The following is a 15,340-nucleotide window of genomic DNA, read 5'->3' as shown; positions in this document are numbered from 1 at the left end:
CCACTACCTCCCCATGTAATCCACTACCTCCCCTATTCCCCATGTAATCCACTACCTCCCCATGTAATCCACTACCTCCCCTATTCCCCATGTAATCCACTACCTCCCCTATTCCCCATGTAATCCACTACCTCCCCATGTAATCCACTACCTCCCCTATTCCCCATGTAATCCACTACCTCCCCTATTCCCCATGTAATCCACTACACCCCCATGTAATCCACTACCTCCCCATGTAGTCCACCACCTCCCCAATTCCCCATGTAGTCCACTACCTCCCCAATTCCCCATGTAGTCCACTACCTCCCCAATTCCGCATGTAGTCCACTACCTCCCCAATTCCCCATGTAGTCCACTCCCTCCCCAATTCGCCATGTAATAAACTACCTCCCCAAATAGCCATGTAATACACTACCTCCCCATGGAGTCCACTACCTCCCCTATTCCCCATGTAATCCACTACCTCCCCCATTCCCCATGTAATCCACTACCTCCCCTATTCCCCATGTAATCCACTACCTCCCCATGTAATCCACTACCTCCCCTATTCCCCATGTAATCCACTACCTCCCTTATCCCCCATGTAATCCACTACCTCCCCATGTAATCCACTACCTCCCCATGTAGTCCACCACCTCCCCAATTCCCCATGTAGTCCACTACCTCACCAATTCCCCATGTAGTCCACTACCTCCCCAATTCCCCATGTAGTCCACTACCTCCCCAATTCCCCATGTAGTCCACTCCCTCCACAATTCCCCATGTAATAAACTACCTCCCCAATTCCCCATGTAATCCACTACCTCCCCATGTAGTCCACTACCTCCCCAATTCCCCATGTAATCCACTCCCTCCCCTATTCCCCATGTAATCCACTACCTCCCCTATTCCCCATGTAATCCACTACCTCCCCTATTCCCCATGTAATCCACTACCTCCCCACTCCATATTCCCCATATGTAATCCACCCTCCCCTCCCCAATTCCCCATGTAATCCACTACCTCCCCTATTCCCCATGTAGTCCACTCCCTCCCCTACTCCCCATGTAGTCCACTCCCTCCCCTACTCCCCATGTAATCCACTCCCTCCCCCTACTCCCCATGTAATCCACTCCCTCCCCTATTCCCCATGTAATCCTCCCTCCCTCACCATGTAATCCATTCCCTCCCATATTCCCCATGTAATCCACTACCTCCCCTATTCCCCATGCAATCCACTCCCTCCCCTACTCCCCATGTAATCCATTCCCTCCCCGACTCCCCATGTAATCCACTACCTCCCCTATTCCCCATGTAATCCACTACCTCCCCTATTCCCCATGTAGTCCACTACCTCCCCATGTAATCCACTCCCTCCCCTTCTCCCCATGTAATCCATTCCCTCCCCTATTCCCCATGTAATCCACTACCTCCCCTATTCCCCATGTAATCCACTACCTCCCCCTATTCCCCATATAATCCACTACCTCCCCTATTCCCCATGTAATCCACTACCTCCCCTATTCCCCATGTAGTCCACTCCCTCCCCCTCCCCATGTAATCCACTACCTCCCCTATTCCCCATGTAATCCACCCCTCCCCTATTCCCCATGTAATCCACTACCTCCCCTATTCCCCATGTAATCCACTACCTCCCCATGTAATCCACTCCCTCCCCTATTCCCCATGTAATCCACTACCTCCCCTATTCCCCATGTAATCCACTACCTCCCCTATTCCCCATGTAATCCACTACCTCCCCAATTCCCCATGTAATCCACTACCTCCCCTATTCCCCATGTAATCCACTACCTCCCCTATTCCCCATGTAATCCACTACATCCCCATGTAATCCACTCCCCCTCCCCATGTAATCCACTCCCTCCCCTATTCCCCATGTAATCCACTACCTCCCCAATTCCCCATGTAATCCACTACCTCCCCTATTCCCCATGTAATCCACTACCTCCCCTATTCCCCATGTAATCCACTCCCTCCCCTATTCCCCATGTAATCCACTACCTCCCCATGTAATCCACTCCCTCCCCTACTCCCCATGAGTCCACTACCTCCCCTACCTCCCTACCTCCTACTCCCCTCTCCCCTATTCCCCATGTAATCCACTACCTCCCCATTCCCCATGTAATCCACTACCTCCCCTATTCCCCATGTAATCCACTACCTCCCCATGTAATCCACTACCTCCCCTATTCCCCATGTAATCCACTACCTCCCCTATTCCCCATGTAATCCACTACCTCCCCATGTAATCCACTACCTCCCCATGTAGTCCACCACCTCCCCTATTCCCCATGTAATCCACTACCTCCCCAATTCCCCATGTAATCCACTCCCTCCCCAATTCCCCATGTAATCCACTAATCCCCACTAATCCACTACCCCCAATTCCCCATGTAATCCACTACCTCCCCATGTAATCCACTCTCTCCCCTATTCCCCATGTAATCCACTACCTCCCCAATTCCCCATGTAATCCACTATCTCCCACTATTCCCCATGTAATCCACTACCTCCCCATATTCCCCATGTAATCCACTACCTCCCCAGTTCCCCATGTAGTCCACTACCTCCCCAATTCCCCATGTAGTCCACTACCTCCCCAATTCCCCATGTAGTCCACTACCTCCCCTATTCCCCATGTAGTCCACTACCTCCCCTATTCCCCATGTAGTCCACTACCTCCCTATTCCCCATGTAGTCCACTACCTCTCCTATTCCCCATGTAGTCCACTACCTCTCCTATTCCCCATGTAGTCCACTACCTCTCCTATTCCCCATGTAGTCCACTACCTCCTCCTATTCCCCATGTAGTCCACTACCTCCCCTATTCCCCATGTAGTCCACTACCTCTCCTATTCCCCATGTAATCCACTACCTCCCTATTCCCCATGTAGTCCACTACCTCCCTATTCCCCATGTAGTCCACTACCTCCCCTATTCCCCATGTAGTCCACTACCTCCCTATTCCCCATGTAGTCCACTACCCCCTATTCCCCATGTAGTCCACTACCTCCCCTATTCCCCACATAGTCCACTACCTCCCCTATTCCCCACGTAGTCCACTACCTCCCCTATTCCCCACGTAGTCCACTACCTCCCCTATTCCCCATGTAGTCCACTACCTCCCCTATTCCCCATGTAGTCCACTACCTCTCCTATTCCCCATGTAGTCCACTACCTCTCCTATTCCCCATGTAGTCCACTACCTCTCCTATTCCCCATGTAGTCCACTACCTCCTCCTATTCCCCATGTAAGTCCACTACCTCCCCTATTCCCCATGTAGTCCACTACCTCCCCTATTGTAGTCCACCCTCCCCTATTCCCCATGTAGTCCACTACCTCCCCCTATTCCCCATGTAGTCCACTACCTCCCCTATTCCCCATGTAGTCCACTACCTCTCCTATTCCCCATGTAGTCCACTACCTCTCCTATTCCCCATGTAATCCACTACCTCCCCTATTCCCCATGTAATCCATCCACTACCCCCCTATTCCCCATGTAATCCACTACCTCCCCATGTAATCCACTACCTCCCCATGTAATCCACTACCTCCCCTATTCCCCATGTAATTCCCCATGTAATCCACTACCTCCCCATGTAGTCCACTACCTCCCCAATTCCCCATGTAGTCCACTACCTCCCCAATTCCCCATGTAGTCCACTACCTCCCCAATTCCCCATGTAGTCCACTACCTCCCCAATTCCCCATGTAGTCCACTACCTCCCCAATTCCCCATGTAATCCACTACCTCCCCAAATCCCCATGCAGTAATACCTCCCAATTCCCCATGGAGTCCACTACCTCCCCTATTCCCCATGTAATCCACTACCTCCCCAATTCCCCATGTAGTCCACTACCTCCCCTATTCCCCATGTAGTCCACTACCTCCCCCCACTATTCCCCATGTAATCCACTACCTCCCCAATTCCCAATGTAATCCACTACCTCCCCATGTAATTCCCCATCCCCATAGTCCACTACCTCCCCTATTCCCCATGTAATCCACTACCTCCCCTATTCCCCATGTAGTCCACTACCTCCCCATATTCCCCATGTAGTCCACTACCTCCCCATATTCCCCATGCAGTCCACTACCTCCCCAATTCCCCATGCAGTCCACTACCTCCCCTATTCCCCATGCAGTCCACTACCTCCCCTATTCCCCATGTAGTCCACTACCTCCCCTATTCCCCATGTAGTCCACTACCTCCCCTATTCCCCATGTAGTCCACTACCTCCCCTATTCCCCATGTAGTCCACTACCTCCCCTATTCCCCATGTAGTCCACTACCTCCCCTATTCCCCATGTAGTCCACTACCTCCCTATTCCCCATGTAGTCCACTACCTCCCCTATTCCCCATGTAGTCCACTACCTATTCCCCATGTAATCCACTACCTCTCCTATTCCCCATGTAGTCCACTACCTCTCCTATTCCCCATGTAGTCCACTACCTCTCCTATTCCCCATGTAGTCCACTACCTCCCCTATTCCCCATGTAGTCCACTACCTCTCCCTATTCCCCATGTAGTCCACTACCTCCATATTCCCCATGTAGTCCACTACCTCCCATATTCCCCATGTAATCCACTACCTCCCCATGTAGTCCACTACCTCCCCAATTCCCCATGTAGTCCACTACCTCCCCTATTCCCCATGTAGTCCACTACCTCCCCTATTCCCCATGTAGTCCACTACCTCCCCTATTCCCCATGTAGTCCACTACCTCCCCTATTCCCCATGTAGTCCACTACCTCCCCTATTCCCCATGTAGTCCACTACCTCCCCTATTCCCCATGTAGTCCACTACCTCCCTATTCCCCATGTAGTCCACTACCTCTCCTATTCCCCATGTAGTCCACTACCTCCCTATTCCCCATGTAGTCCACTACCTCTCCTATTCCCCATGTAGTCCACTACCTCCCCTATTCCCCATGTAGTCCACTACCTCCCCTATTCCCCATGTAGTCCACTACCTCTCCTATTCCCCATGTAGTCCACTACCTCTCCTATTCCCCATGTAGTCCACTACCTCTCCTATTCCCCATGTAGTCCACTACCTCTAAATTGTTCCATGTAATCCACTTCCCGGATTCATAATCCATTCCAGCTCCCCATGTAGTCCACTACCTCCCCATATTCCCCATGTAATCCACTACCTCCCATATTCCCCATGTAATCCATCCCCATGTAGTCCACTACCTCCCCAATTCCCCATGTAGTCCACTACCTCTCCTATTCCCCATGCAGTCCACTACCTGTTGATATTCCCCATGCTAAGTCCACTACCTCCCCATTCCCCATGCAGTCCACTACCTCTCCAATTCCCCATGTAGTCCACTACCTCCCCAATTTTCCCCATGTAGTCCATTACCTCCCCAGCATTCCCCATGCAGTCCATTACCTCCCCAAATCCCACATGCAGTCCACTACCTCCCCAATTCCCCATGCAGTCCACTACCTCCCCAATTCCCCATGCAGTCCATTACCTCCCCAAATCCCCATGTAGTCCACTACCTCCCCAATTCCCCATGTAGTCCACTACCTCCCCTATTCCCCATGTAGTCCACTTCCTCCCCTATTCCCCATGCAGTCCACTACCTCCCTATTCCCCATGTAGTCCACTACCTCCCCAGTTCCCCATGTAGTCCACTACCTCCCCAGTTCCCCATGTAGTCCACTACCTCCCCAATTACCCCCATGTAGTCCACTACCTCCCCTATTCCCCATGTAGTCCAACTCCCTTATTCCCCATGCAGTCCACTACCTCCCCTATTCCCCATGTAGTCCACTACCTCCCCAATTCCCCATGTAGTCCACTACCTCCCTGTTCCCTATGTAGTCCACTATATACCCCTGTTCCCCATGTAGTCCACTACCTACCCCAGTTCCCCATGTTATTGGGCCCACTACCTCCCTTGTTCCCCATGCAGTCCACCCTCCCCTATTCCCCATGTAGTCCACTACCTCCCTATTCCCCATGCAGTCCACTACCTCCCCTATTCCCCATGTAGTCCACTACCTCCTTATTCCCCATGTAGTCCCTAGTCTGTTATTCCCCATAAGTCCACTACCTCCCCTATTCCCCATGTAGTCCACTACCTTCCCTATTCCCCAATAGTACCCACCTCCCCAATTCCCCATGTAGTCTACCTCCTCTAACCCACATGTAGTACCCACCTCCCCTGTTATGTAGTCCACTCTCTTACCCCCAGCATTACCCATGCAGTCCACTACCTCCCCAATTCCCCATGTAGTCCACTACCAGTCCCTGTTCCCCATGTAGTCCACTACCTCCCTATTCCCCATGTAGTCCAACCCAGTCTGTTCCCCATGTAGTCCACTAACTCCCCTATACCCACAGCAGTATACCCAGTCTATTCCCCATGTAGTCCACTAACTCCCTTATTCCCCATGTAGTACCCTAGTCCCCTATTCCCCATGTAGTCCACTACCTCCCTTACCCCCATGTAGTCTGTTATTGAGTCACTACCTCCCTTACCCCCATGTAGTCCACTACCCATTCTGTTATGTAGTCTACCTCCCCTATTACCCACAGTAGTCCACTATACCCAGTCTGTTATTGGGTCTACCTCTCTTACCAACAGCAGTATACCTCCACTATTATTGTAGTCCACTACCTCCCCTATTCCCCATGTAGTTACCTCCCTATTTGGGTCTAACTCCCTATACCCCCATGTAGTCCACTAGTCTGTTATTGTAGTCCACTACTCCCTATTCCCACATGTAGTCCCAGTCTAAATTGTTATATGCTTTAAATTCCCGGATGTCATAATCATTCCAGTTTTCATCTAGTACATTTCTCTGCATTACCCAGGAAGTAGTACCCAGTCTGTTATTGGGCTGATCTCGGCTGAACCCACAGTAGTACCCAGGAAGGAATGGTGGGTCTAACACTCTCAATATTAGTACCTGTTATTGGGAGTCTGTTATTTGTTGCTAACTGCATACATCATTACTAAACAGTATGCTATAAATAGTCTGTTATTGGACAGATTTTCATGAACTCTCTTACCCCCAGCAGTACCCAGTGTGTTATTGGGTCTAACTCTCTTACCCACAGTAGTACCCAGTCTGTTATTGGGTCTAACTCTCTTACCCACAGCAGTACCCAGTCTGTTATTGGGTCTAACTCTCTTACCCCCAGCAGTACCCAGTCTGTTATTGGGTCTAACTCTCTTACCCACAGCAGTACCCAGTCTGTTATTGGGTCTAACTCTCTTACCCCCAGCAGTACCCAGTCTGTTATTGGGTCTAACTCTCTTACCCCCAGCAGTACCCAGTCTGTTATTGGGTCTAACTCTCTTACCCACAGCAGTACCCAGTCTGTTATTGGGTCTAACTCTCTTACCCACAGTAGTACCCAGTCTGTTATTGGGTCTAACTCTCTTACCCACAGTAGAACCCAGTGTGTTGGGGAAGTGTCCATTGCAGTAGTGGTGGATGAAGGAGCTCTTGCCCACTCCCGAGTTCCCCAAAAACACCACCTTGAATACCCTCTGAGGGTGGGGGCTGGTCAGTCTGGCCTGTAGAGGAAGGAGCAGATGGGGGGGGGGGCGTATGTGACGTTATTCAGCTGGTCTGTCTAAATTCTCAGTCGTAGCGTAAGTATGTCCCAGACCTTCCATCGTGGTTTTACAGAATGCAAATGTCCTATATTTGCATCTCTCTCTCTCTCTCTCTCTGAAAGGTGATTCCACTTGACGAGTCCACAGTACCTGTATTGCTTCAATCCGTCCATTATCGCCACAGCTGTGTTCTCTGAATGCCTGTCTTCTCTTGGATGAGTTAAATGGTATCCCATCTGAAGCCAGCTCCAGCTCTGATTGGCTGAAAGAGCTCAGCTGTCTTAGTAAATCAACGGGACAGAACATTAGTTACTTCCTTAGTTCAATTATACTGAGTTACTATAACAGTCATAATAACTTAAGTTATTTTAACTGTTAGTCTTTAAAAAAAAAAAAAAAAATGTAAGATGGAACTAACACTGCAGCATAGCATACGGTTTAGTGGCTGAATCATGGATGAAACAAACCTTTCGATTGGCTTGTCTGGCAGTATGTAGTTCCCTATCACTGAGCCTTTCTTCTGCAGAGGCTTCCTGACATTAGGAGGCTACACATGATGGCAGAGAAACCAGAATGAAAAAACAAAATGGACACCAATTTGTAAGTCGCTCTGGATAAGAGCGTCTGCTAAATGACTTAAATGTAAATGTAAATATAGGTGTTGTTTATTCAGGCACCAAAATGGTGATTTAACAACATTTATTTGGTCAAAAAGACATTAAATATCGACACATGAACATGTTTACAAAATAGATAACAGATAAATACACAGATATTTCATTTTATGGAGTTCTCAAGTAAAGTTTTTAATTGCGTAAAAGCATTGTGTAAAGTGCAACAATTACCGTCAACTCAGTTTACTAAACTCAAGTTAAATAATCGTCTCGTCAATATCACGTGTTTCAAATGAAATCACACTCCTGGATTACAATGAGGTTAAGGATATTTTTTTTGCACATTGCTTTTGCACTAGGAAAATGTCCCGTCCCCTCCCCTCCAGTCCCCCCTCCCCCTCCCCCTGCCGTCCCCTCTCCTCCTCCCCCCCCTCCAGTCCCCTCCCCTCCAGTCCCCCTCCAGTCCCCTCCCCTCCAGTCCCCTCCCCTCCAGTCCCCCCTCCCCCCTCCAGTCCCCTCCCCCCTCCCCCCTCCCAGTCCCCTCCCCCTCCAGTCCCCTCCCCTCCAGTCCCCTCCAGTCCAGTCCCCTCCCCTCCAGTCCCCTCCCCTCCAGTCCCCCCCTCCAGTCCCCTCCCCTCCAGTCCAGTCCCCTCCAGTCCAGTCCAGTCCTCCCCTCCAGTCCCCTCCCCTCCCCTCCAGTCCCCTCCCCTCCCCTTCAGTCCCCTCCAGTCCCCTCCCCTCCAGTCCCCTCCAGTCCCCTCCCCTCCAGTCCCCTCCCCTCCAGTCCCCTCTCCGGTGCAGTTGTTTATTTTACAATATTGTACTGTATGCTGGATTACAAGAACTTCCTGTGTTTTCAATACTTTGTTCCTTTTATTAAATTAGAAATAACAAAAATGTTTGATCAAGAGAGATGAAAGTGCTACCTTGGAATCTACACACCATTAAAGATACAGTATTATGGGATATATATATTTCTCACCTTCAAAATAACATTGTTCAAAAAAAAAAATACTCAAACTCAACAACAACAATAACAACAACAACAACAACAATCTATAAAATGCCGTTTGCCTCAGAAACAGTGATTCCCGTTGAAACAGAGTTGGAGGTACCAGTCTGTTCCTTCGCCACACAACATTAACGTTCATTATGGCCCAGTAGTTTTTCCTTTACAATGTAACGTGATCTGACCAAGGAAGATCTCCAGGCCTTGTTTTGCTCACAGCCTCTCTCAAAACATACCCCAAAAAACAGTGACTCTGAAATATCATCACAGTTACAAATATTACCCAGTACTAGAGACGCCGTCTACAAACCATAGGTATGGTTCAGTTGGGGTAGTAGGGGCGTATCCAGGGAGAACTAGCATGGTTCAGTAGTGGTAGTAGGGGCGTGTCCAGGGAGAACTAACATGGTTCAGTAGGGTTAGTGGGGGCGTGTCCAGGGAGAACTAGCATGGTTCAGTAGGGGTAGTGGGGGCGTGTCCAGGGAGAACTAGCATGGTTCAGTAGGGGTAGTGGGGGCGTGTCCAGGGAGAACTAACATGGTTCAGTAGGGGCGTGTCCAGGGAGAACTAACATGGTTCAGTAGGGGTGTGTCCTGGGAGAACTAACATGGTTCAGTAGGGGTGTGTCCAGGGAGAACTAACATGGTTCAGTAGGGGTAGTGGGGGCGTGTCCAGGGAGAACTAACATGGTTCAGTAGGGGTGTGTCCAGGGAGAACTAACATGGTTCAGTAGGGGTAGTAGGGGCGTGTCCAGGGAGAACTAGCGTGATTCAGTAGGGGTGTGTCCAGGGAGAACTAACATGGTTCAGTAGGGGTGTGTCCAGGGAGAACTAGCATGGTTCAGTAGGGGTAGTGGGGGCGTGTCCAGGGAGAACTAACATGGTTCAGTAGGGGTGTGTCCAGGGAGAACTAACATGGTTCAGTAGGGGTGTGTCCTGGGAGAACTAACATGGTTCAGTAGGGGTGTGTCCAGGGAGAACTAACATGGTTCAGTAGGGGTAGTGGGGGCGTGTCCAGGGAGAACTAACATGGTTCAGTAGGGGTGTGTCCAGGGAGAACTAACATGGTTCAGTAGGGGTAGTGGGGGCGTGTCCAGGGAGAACTAACATGGTTCAGTAGGGGTGTGTCCAGGGAGAACTAACATGGTTCAGTAGGGGTAGTAGGGGCGTGTCCAGGGAGAACAAGCATGGTTCAGTAGGGGTAGTGGGGGTGTTTCCTGGGAGAACTAGCGTGGTTCAGTAGGGGTAGTGTGTCCAGGGAGAACTAACATGGTTCAGTAGGGGGTGTGTCCAGGGAGAACTAACATGGTTCAGTAGGGGTAGTGGGGGCGTGTCCAGGGAGAACTAACATGGTTCAGTAGGGGGTGTGTCCAGGGAGAACTAGCATGGTTCAGTAGGGGGTGTGTCCTGGGAGAACTAGCATGATTCAGTAGGGGTGTGTCCTGGGAGAACTAGCATGGTTCAGTAGGGGTAGTAGGGGCGTATCCAGGGAGAACTAACATGGTTCAGTAGGGGTAGTAGGGGCGTGTCCAGGGAGAACTAGCGTGATTCAGTAGGGGTAGTGGGGGCGTGTCCTGGGAGAACTAGCATGGTTCAGTAGGGGTAGTAGGGGCGTGTCCTGGGAGAACTAGCATGGTTCAGTAGGGGTAGTAGGGGCGTATCCAGGGAGAACTAACATGGTTCAGTAGGGGTAGTAGGGGCGTGTCCAGGGAGAACTAGCGTGATTCAGTAGGGGTAGTAGGGGCGTGTCCAGGGGGTGGAGCCCCGTATAGTGACAGTGGGAGTTTGGGAGTGGTGATGGTGGGACAGACTGGTGGAGACGAGGGGAGACGAGGAGAGACGAGGAGAGAAGAGGGGAGACGAGGAGAGAGCGTCGGTGACTAACACTGACCCTCTTCTGGGACTGATGTGTGTCTTTCTCATCTCTCAGACGTTTGTTCATATCCCTGAGAGGATAAACAAATCAGAAACAAACACATAGTAACGCGTACAGTAAGCACTTCATAAACAACAAATGTGATTTGCTCTCCAATAAACAAACTGGTAACCCGCAGACAGACAGGCAAGCAGACATGCAGGCAGACCACAGGCAGGCAGACAGACGATAGGCAGACAGACAGACGATAGGCAGGCAGGCAGACAGAGACGATAGGCAGGCAGGCAGACAGAGACGATAGGCAGGCAGACAGGCAGACAGGCTGACAGAGACGATAGGCAGGCAGACAGAGACGATAGGCAGGCAGACAGAGACGATAGGCAGGCAGACAGAGACGATAGGCAGGCAGACAGAGACGATAGGCAGGCAGACAGAGACGATAGGCAGGCAGACAGAGACGATAGGCAGGCAGACAGAGACAGATAGGCAGGCAGACAGACCTCAGTAACTCCAACTGCCTCTGCAGACTGTCTTTTTCTTTCTGCATGTTCTTGGAGACCTTGAGCACAGTCCTAGAGAGAAACACACTGACAATCTCAATGCAAAGGTTGTGGGTTCAGTTTCCACAACGATCACGTACACAATCAAAAAATATATTTTCAAGTGTACCGTGTCAACAACACAAATATAACATTTTTCAGAGAATATGGCAAAAAGCACTCTAGGGAGTTCCCCCATCCCCTCTCCGACCTCTCTCCCCTGTCCCTCCCCCCTCTCCCTCCCCCCTCTCTGCTCCCCCTCTCCGACCTCTCTCCCCTGTCCCTCCCCCCTCTCTCCCCCCCTCTCTCCCCTGTCCCTCCCTCCCCTCTCTGCTCCCCCCCCCTCCCCGACTTCTCTCCCCTGTCCCTCCCTCCCCCTCTCCCCTCCCTCCCCCCCTCTCTGCTCCCCTCCCCCTCTCCTCCCTCCCTCTCTGCTCCCCCCCTCCGACCCCTCTCTCTCCCCCGTCCCTACCTCCCTCTCTGCTCCCCCCGTCTGCTCCCTCCCTTCTCTGCTCCCCCTCTCTGACCTCTCCCTTTCTCTCTCTCCCTTTCCTCCTCTGCTCCCTCCCCCCTCCCCCTCCGACCTCTCTCTCTCTCCTCCCCCCCCTCCCCCTCCCCCTCCCCCTCTCCTCCCTCCCTTCTCTGCTCCCCCATCTCTGACCTCCCTCTCTCTCCCCCCCTCTCTGTTCCCCCCCCTCTCCGACCTCTCTCCCCCGTCCCTCCCTCCCCTCTCTGCTCCCCCTCCCTCCCTCTCTCTCCCCCGTCCCTCCATCCCCTCTCTGCTCCCTCCCTCCCTCCTGGCTCCCTCAGTTTCCCTCCCTCCTCCCTACCTCTCTCTGCTCCTCTCCTCCTGGGCAGTGTTTGACTGAAGGAACTTTAATTGTTTCAGGGCTTTCTGTAGCTCCTCCCGGCTGGTCTCTAGCTGCTCCTGGAGCTGTATGTTCAGACTGTGGAGCTTCTGATTCTGCACCCTGATGTCTGCCTGCTCAAAGCCCAGCGCCTGGATACGAGCCTCCAGCTGGGGGGGAGAATATGAAGCTGAAACAGGATGACTGAATGGATCACTTACTCATATCAACATACCGTTGAAGTCAGAAGTTTACATACACTCATGTTAAGGGTCATTAAAACTCGTTTTTCAACCCCTCCACACATTTCTTGTTAACAAACTATAGTTTTGGCAAGTCGGTTAGGACATCTATTTTGTGCATGACACAAGTCATTTTTCCAACAATTGTTTACAGACAGATTATTTCACTTACAATTCACTGTTTCCCAATTCCAGTGGGTCAGAAGTTTACATACACTAAGTTGACTGAGCCTTTAAACAGCTTGGAAAATTCCAGAAAATGTTGTTATGGCTTTAGAAGCTTCTGATAGGCTAACTGACATCATTTGAGTCAATTCGAGGTGTACCTGTGGATGTATTTCAAGGCCTACCTTCAAACTCTGTGCCTCTTTGATTGACATCATGGGACATCAAAAGAAATCAGCCAAGACCTCAGAAGAAAAAATTGTATACCTCCACAAGTCTGTTTCATCCTTGGGAGCAATTTCCAAACACCTGAAGGTACCACATTCATTTATACAAACAATAGTACACAAGTATAAACACCATGGGACCACGCAGCCGTCATACCGCTCAGGAAGGAGACGCGTTCTGTCTCCTAGAGATTAACGTACTATGGTGCGAAAAGTGCAAATCAATCCCAGAACAACAGCAAAGGACCATGTGAAGATGCTGGAGGAAACAGGTATAAAAGTATCTATATCCACAGTAAAACGAGTCCTTTATCAACATAACTTGAAAGACCGCTCAGCAAGGAAGAAGCCACTGTGTTTAAGGCTTCTAGTGGGTGGAGGAGTCAGGCGCAGAGAGCAGGTTTAGTTCCGAACGTGGATCTTTATACCAAAGGGAATCGATGGCAGCTAATAGGCCGGCGACGACGACCGCCGAGCGTTGCCCGAACAGGAAGAGGAGTCACCTTCGCTGGCAGCTAATAGGCCGGCGACGACGACCGCCGAGCGTTGCCCGAACAGGAAGAGGAGTCACCTTCGCTGGCAGCTAATAGGCCGGCGACGACGACCGCCGAGCCCCGCCCCAACAGGAAGAGGAGTCACCTTCGCTGGCAGCTAATAGGCCGGCGACGACGACCGCCGAGCCCCGCCCCAACAGGAAGAGGAGTCACCTTCGCTGGCAGCTAATAGGCCGGCGACGACGACCGCCGAGCCCCGCCCCAACAGGAAGAGGCACCATCTTCGGCGGGATTCGTGACAGAGACATGTTCACTGCTCCAAAGCATCCATAAAAAAGCCAGACTACGTCTGCGTATTTTAGTGCGAAAAAAAAGCAAAGGACATTGTGAAGATTCTGGGAGAAAAGTATAAAAGCATCTATATCCACAGTAAAAAGAAAGTCCAATATTGAAAGAACCTGACCATCCGTGAAGCACGGGGGTGGCAGAAACATGTTGTGGGGGTGCTTTGCTGCAGGAGGGACTGGTACACGTCAGAAAATGGATGGCATTATGAGAGAGGAAAATGATGTCAATATATTGAAGCAACATCAAGACATCAGTCAGGAAATTACAGCTTGGTTGCAAATGGGTCTTCCAAATGGACAATGACCCCAAAGCATAGTTCCAAAGTTGTGGCAAAATGGCAACCTCTTGAAGCTAGGGGGCACTATTTTTATGTTTGGAAAAATAACGTTCCATTTACATTTACATTTAAGTCATTTGGCAGACGCTCTTATCCAGAGCGACTTACAAATTGGTGAATTCACCTTATGACATCCAGTGGAACAGTTCCCAAAGTAAACGGTTTATTTCTGATGACCAGATGCTAGAATATGCATATAATTGACAGATTGGGATAGAAAACACTCTAAAGTTTCCAAAACTGTAAAAATATTGTCTGTGAGTATAACAGAACTGATATTGCAGGCGAAAGCCTGAGAAAAATACAATCAGGAAGTGACTCTTATTTTGAAACCTCTCTGTTCCTATGCATGCCTGTCCTTCATTTAAAGGGATATCAACCAGATTCCTTTTTCTGTGGCTTCCCTAAGGAGTCAACAGTCTTTAGACATAGTTTCAGGCTTTTATTTTAAAAAATGAGCGTGAAGGATCACATTGCGTAAGTGGAGGTGGGGGCTCTCAGAGTGAGTTGGTGCGCAATTGAGTAAACCGGCAATTGTTCCTCTCGCTGTTATGGAAAAAGCTACACACTCGGTTGATATATTTTAAAATATATATTTTAAAAACTACCTGAGGAATGATTATAATTTTTTTTTGACATGTTTCTGTGGACATTATGAAGACTATTTGGAATTTCCGTCTGTGTTGTCGTGACCGCTCTTTCCGGTGGATTCCTGAACATAACGCGACAAACAAACGGAGGTATTTTGGGTATAAAAATAATCTTTATGGAACAAAAAGGAACATTTGCTGTCTAAATGGGAGTCTCGTGAGTGAAAACATCCGAAGATCATCGGTTAACGGTTAATTTGCTTTTCTGATTTTCATGACCAAGCTTCCTGATGCTAAGTGTACATAATGCTATGCTAGGCTATTGATAAACTTACACAAATGCTTGGATTGCTTCCGTTGTAAAGCATAATTTCAAAATCTGAGACGACAGGTGGATTTACAAAAGGCTAAGCTGTGTTTTGCAATATTGCACTTGTGATTTCATGAATATGAATATTTT

The 15,340-nt window shown here is 50.0% G+C and overlaps 1 protein-coding gene across 10 annotated transcripts in view; it reads right to left on the bottom strand.

The window, feature by feature from the left end:
- The window catches only part of cracr2b (calcium release activated channel regulator 2B), a 50,468-nt gene that overhangs the window by 16,512 nt on the left and 18,616 nt on the right, over positions 1 to 15,340 (bottom strand). For 8 of the 10 annotated variants that reach the window (XR_010458049.1, XM_064990181.1, XM_064990183.1 and 5 more), the window contains 6 exons: positions 12,460 to 12,647; positions 11,591 to 11,677; positions 11,106 to 11,160; positions 8,060 to 8,139; positions 7,743 to 7,872; positions 7,418 to 7,550 (listed from right to left, as the gene is read on the bottom strand). Coding sequence is in view for 9 of the 10 variants with exons in the window: in XM_064990181.1 (XP_064846253.1) it covers positions 7,418 to 7,550; positions 7,743 to 7,872; positions 8,060 to 8,139; positions 11,106 to 11,160; positions 11,591 to 11,677; positions 12,460 to 12,647 (673 nt within the window). In the remaining variant the exon portion in view is untranslated. The remainder of the gene's footprint in view (positions 1 to 7,417; positions 7,551 to 7,742; positions 7,873 to 8,059; positions 8,140 to 11,105; positions 11,161 to 11,590; positions 11,678 to 12,459; positions 12,648 to 15,340) is intronic. The other 2 variants (XM_064990185.1, XM_064990184.1) reach the window with 1 other exon arrangement.

The sequence above is a fragment of the Oncorhynchus masou genome, chromosome 15 (assembly GCF_036934945.1).
Source record: "Oncorhynchus masou masou isolate Uvic2021 chromosome 15, UVic_Omas_1.1, whole genome shotgun sequence".
In the NCBI taxonomy this organism is placed as follows: domain Eukaryota; kingdom Metazoa; phylum Chordata; class Actinopteri; order Salmoniformes; family Salmonidae; genus Oncorhynchus; species Oncorhynchus masou.
Note: the sequence above shows the minus strand (reverse complement) of the source record. Positions and strands in the feature narration are given on the sequence as shown.